The sequence below is a fragment of the Cucurbita moschata genome, unplaced genomic scaffold (assembly GCF_002738365.1).
Source record: "Cucurbita moschata cultivar Rifu unplaced genomic scaffold, Cmos_1.0 Cmo_Scf00046, whole genome shotgun sequence".
NCBI lineage: Eukaryota > Viridiplantae > Streptophyta > Magnoliopsida > Cucurbitales > Cucurbitaceae > Cucurbita > Cucurbita moschata.
In genome coordinates, this window is record NW_019268562.1 from 324,452 (window position 1) to 329,698 (window position 5,247).

Sequence of the window (5,247 nt, forward strand, 5' to 3'; positions counted from 1 at the left end):
AAAAAAAAAAAAAAAAAAAAAAAAACAAAAAAAAAAAAAAGAATAGGAGGTAAGACTAGCGTTATGAATATATGCCATGTTTTAATGTTATGGGACCTCATACATTTTATATGACACGTACATCGAGATACTTGCCCGTTATGTTTAGTACGAAGGTGTACCTTATGATATCTATATTTTCCATGAAATTATGTAGGTTATTTCCCTCCGTGGCGTCTGGTAGTGTGAGCGTGTGTTAGCTCGACGAACTAGGCTTAGGGGGTACGTATAGAAGGCCGCCTAGTGGGTCCATGTGCGTGTGTGCGGCCCGTGTGTAGAAAAGTACTACACATCCAACCCAACCTAGACTGGAAAGTAGAGCTCAAGGCCATGCCCCAATGTTCTTATTAAAAGATAGGTCCCACCATGATGGTTTGCGTTTGCATTTTTTAGCACCATCAACGAGGCTACTTACTAAGTACTTTCAAATATAAAATTCCCGTGCTACTTCTTTTTCAGGTAAAGGTAAGACACCTTGTACAGATGATAGCGTTGCCATGAAGACCATGGAACTGAAGCTAGGATAATTGCATTTATGTTTAAATTGTAGTCCAAAGATTAGACCCGGACGTTGCATTATTTTATTTTAATTCATATTATCAGTTTTTCCGCTATGTTGTTGATAACAATATTGTTCAAAATGAATTCATTATGAATGTTTAAGTCAATGACATCGTTTTGGAAATGTTCTTACACACTTTTCGGCACATAATAGATATGTCATGCATGTAGTGGCGTCTCTGTTATATTACGGAAAATAGAATCGTTACAAATATGGTGAATACAAAGGGGACGACATTCATCATCGTCTTCTGCCCAGCGCTGACAATCTGGATGGGGAACAAGCAAGTGCCAACGGATGCATTTTTGGTGACAATCTCAGCAGATCCACCAAAATCACAAGCTTCAACGCTCTGGTCTTGCATCTGGAAATACATGTTGTAAGCAAAAGAAAAGTTGCCTCTAGCGTTCAAGTCGTTGCATGAAGATCCAAACACCAAGGTTGTGCAGTCCGACAAGGAGCAGGCATAGTCGATCTGACTTACTTCTGATGTTAAGTCCTCGATGCTGTTCTTAATCACACACCATTTTTTTTCCAAGTATTGAACTCCCTTTGCTGCAACTGGCATCTTGTCATTCCCATTGCCTGCTAAGTCCATCGGGAACTTTGGTTTCCCATCATACCTGTTAAAAATACGTCAAAGAATACGTAAAAAAAACGTTTCGCTTATATCTATATCCTTTAAACTTTGATTCTAATTAAGTCTGTGTTGAGAATTGTTGAGAGGGAGTCTTACATAGGTTAATTTAGGGAATGATAATGAGTTTATAAATAAGAAATATATCTCGGTTGGTATGAGACTTTTTGGAGAAGCCCACATCAAAGCCATGAAAACCTAAGCTCAAAGTGGACAATATCATACTATTGAAGAGATTTGTGATTCCTAACATGATATTAGAGTCATGCCCTTAACCATGCTAATAGAATTCTCAAATGTCCAACAAAGAAGTTGTGAGCCTCGAAGGTATAGTCAAAAGTGACTCAAGTGTCGAACAAAAAATGTATTTTGTTCGAAGACTCCAGAGGAGTCAAGCCTCAATTAAAGGGAGACTGTTCGAGGTCTCTATAGCCCTCAAGGGAGGCTCCATAGTGTACTTTGTTGAAGGGGAGGATTGTTGAGGATTGTTGAGAATTGTTGGGAGGGAGTCCTAGATTAGCTAATTTAGCGAATGATCATCGATTTATAAGGAATACACTCCATAGGAATGAGGCATTTTGGGGAAGCTCAAAACAAAGCCATGAGAGCTGACGCTCAAAAGTGGACATATCATACCATTGTGGAGATTCATGATTCCTGACATAGTATCAGAGTCATACCCTTAACTTAGCCATTTCAATAGAATTCTCAAATGTCGAACAAAGAAGTTGTAAGCCTCGAAGGTGTAGTCAAAAGTGACTCAAATGTCGAACAAATGGTGTACTTTGTTTGAGGACTCCAGAGAAGGAGTCGAGCCTCGATTAAAGGTTGGTAGTTTGAGGGCTCTATAGGCCTTAGGGAGGCTTAAAGCAGACAGTATCATACTATTGTGAAGATCTGTGATTCCTAACAAAGTCATCATATCTACATTTAACACCATACTCAATTGTCCGCTTTGACACTCGATTATACCAATTGAGTAATAATTTAGCATGACTTTGGACAATAGGAGGAATGGAGATGCTATGATTCTTATAAACAAATATGTTGTACCTGAAAATTCCCCAATGGCGCTCAAAGAAGCCAGGGAGAACGCTCTTCATATCCTCATCAAAAAGGCTAAACAAATAAATTTCAAGCTTCTCATCTGGCCTCATGGGAGTCCCCTTCTTGCTAGCCAGATTCTTAAACAGCCCATCATAAAACCTCTTCGCCAACTCCAAGTTAGCATACTTATTAGCGTCGGTCGGCCACCCCACCTCTCCTACGACGATCTTCAAATCCCCCTCACCGATCTTCTTCAACGACCAGACTAGCGTGTCGTAGTTTGCATCGAACACGTTTGTATATGTCTTTCCCTTGTCATTTATCGACTTCCCGGAACTGTCTAAGAAAGCGAAGTCGATTGGAAAGTCAGGGTTCTGGTAGAGACTGAGGAAAGGGTAGATGTTCACCATGAAGGGAGCATTGTTGCTGCTTAGGAAATGAACTATATTTTTCATTGTGTCATGGATGTCTGATCGGAACCGCCCATCCGAGGGCTGGTTTGATGGTGACTCGTAGACATCGGCATTCAGCGGCGTTGTTACTTTGATCTTGTCACCATGGCCAGCATCATTGAGAGCCTTTTGTACGTTTTGCATGGCCGGAAATGTTAGTTTTATGTAGCTTCCATTGAAGCCCGTTAAAAATGGTTCGTTTCCCACAGCTACGTACCTGTGGATATTTTTATTTGGAGAAATGGTTTGGGTTACGAGAATCTTCATCAATATCAAATAACTTATAAAACTACAAAAAAATTCAAGCCAAAAATCAAGTCATTCAAATTTCTCAAAAGATTCTATTTTTCTATTTTGTTCGGTTCGGTGTTCAATCCATCAACATATCACGTCATACACAACCTTCCACGTGTTAGAGATATTTAGCCTAGTTTACTGTATGTATCATATTTGACCATTTATTATAGTCAAATATATTGAGGATATTTAACTTTCCATTATGGTTTAAGAGAAGTACCCTAATTAACCTTTTATTAAAGATAAATATCTATCATTACAGACCATAGGTATAATATTTGCCTTTTTATTACAAACGTCAGACACAACTTTCCACGTGTTAAAGATATTTAGCCTTAAATTATGGTTTACCATAGGTATCATATTTGGCCCTTTTATGATAATTGACGATATTTAGCCTTCTATTATGGTTTATCATCAGTATCATAGTTGATCGTTTATTAGAGACAAATATCTAGATATTTGTCTTCTGTTACAACTCATCATAGATATCATATTCAACTTTTTTTTATTGTAGACAAATATATGGTATCCATTTATTACTCTCTCCATTTATTTCTGTTACAACTTCTTATCAAATTTGGTATTTTATTATTCTTTCTATATCTTCAATAATTATTTAATTCTGTAAATGATTATAAATAGAGAACTTGGTTTTAGCCAATATTCTCACCCCATTCGAAATAAGCTTAGAGAAAGAAGAAACGAACCTGATATCGACGCCTCCGTCGTAAATATAGGTGGTGACATTTTCCTTAACCCAATCCTTAGCAAGGTCGTAATCATTAGCAAATTTCTCAAGCTGGTCATTAGGAATGGCCACAACGGTCTCAATTTTGGAACCAGCCAATGCACCCATTATCCAAGAGTCTGAATCGAAGAGCTTAACCTTCTTGATCCCATTGTCTTTGAGCAAGTTGACCACAATGCTTGGATTTATTGGGTGGGATGCTATTGTTCCCCAATTCACACCCACGTCCAGGTTGGCCTCCACCACAGTGGTCAAGGCCATTAGAGTGGCCCATGTGACGGCGATGGCGAATGATGTGGGTCTGGCCATCGCTCGAGGCCGCACCATGAACACAAATGTGGGTGTGAGTTAGGGAAAGATGGGATTGGAGAGGCTTTTGTGATGATGGCTTGTTTGGGTGTTGAAGGATATGGGATGGTTAAAAGAAGAGAGAATGAGCGGTTTCCGTTAATTGACTTTATGGTCTTTAATTCTTTGCTGTTTATAGGATTGAACGTTGTTTGAAGAGAAAGACAATGGTCACAAATGGGGAGAGGGACGGAGGGACAACTTTTCAGTTATTTAACTGTCCTAACTTTATAACTAATACTTTTAACTACTTTGCATTATGTTTGGATTTGCATTTTTTTTTTGTGTCCTATCATAAAGTGCCATGTGTCAAACACATTTTGATATTTTTGATCTTCTTTTGTTTTTGGTCTTTTCTTTTGTAAAAAGAAAAGTATGGATTTTCGGACGAGTCTTGGGAAAATTGCGAGGGTCTCAACCAATTGTGTCCCTCCATCTGACTGACACTTAGTCAGTACTTGGTTAATTACTTCATTCGTTTAACTGCGAGACCTGTCATTTTAAGAGGGAGAATACAATAGAGAAGAAAAAGAGAGAGAGAGAAGAGGAAGAGAACGTGGACGAATTGTCTTAACAATACTCGTAGGCACATCAGTGGTGGAATGATTGGCAACATCAAGCACTCAAGACGGTAAGACATTACTTTTCTTTGGTCTATCTAAAAAGGATTTTCGACAAGAGGGTTCGAATTTCTTGTTCTTTTCTCACAATAGGTTTCTAGATCGTCATAGCCATAAAAGAAGACTCACCAGGGCAAGGGGTGAGTGAGGAGATGTGCCTTGAACGTTGTCGTACCACTCGGAGAATGATCGGAGAAGAAACAGAGGAAGAGAGAGAGAAAAGACAAAAAACAAAAAGGAGGAAAAAGCATAGAAATTGAGTCAAGAAGAAGAAAAACACGAGTTAAGAACTCGGGTTCGATTTGTGTAGATCTGGTACCCGTTAAATGTGTATTGTAAAAATATTAAGATGTAATATGTGTATATGTCATGTTTAAGAAAAGAAAAAAATAGTCCAATTAAAAAGTTTTGTTCAAGCATAATATTTATGATCCATTAATATGCTATTCTTGAGGGAGTATGGAAAAGTTGAAGTAAGAACAATTTTGAAATGT

The 5,247-nt window shown here is 38.2% G+C and overlaps 1 protein-coding gene across 1 annotated transcript; it reads right to left on the reverse strand.

Annotated features, from left to right (window-relative positions):
• Positions 1-782: 782 nt before the first annotated feature.
• On the reverse strand, positions 783-4,094 carry LOC111434805 (glucan endo-1,3-beta-glucosidase 8-like). Its single transcript, XM_023072187.1, has 3 exons — positions 3,745-4,094; positions 2,292-2,954; positions 783-1,224 (listed from the first exon to the last, which is right to left on the reverse strand). Exons 1-3 carry the CDS (start codon positions 4,092-4,094, stop codon positions 783-785), a joined length of 1,455 nt encoding a protein of 484 aa, XP_022927955.1.
• Between the last annotated feature and the right edge of the window lie 1,153 nt (positions 4,095-5,247).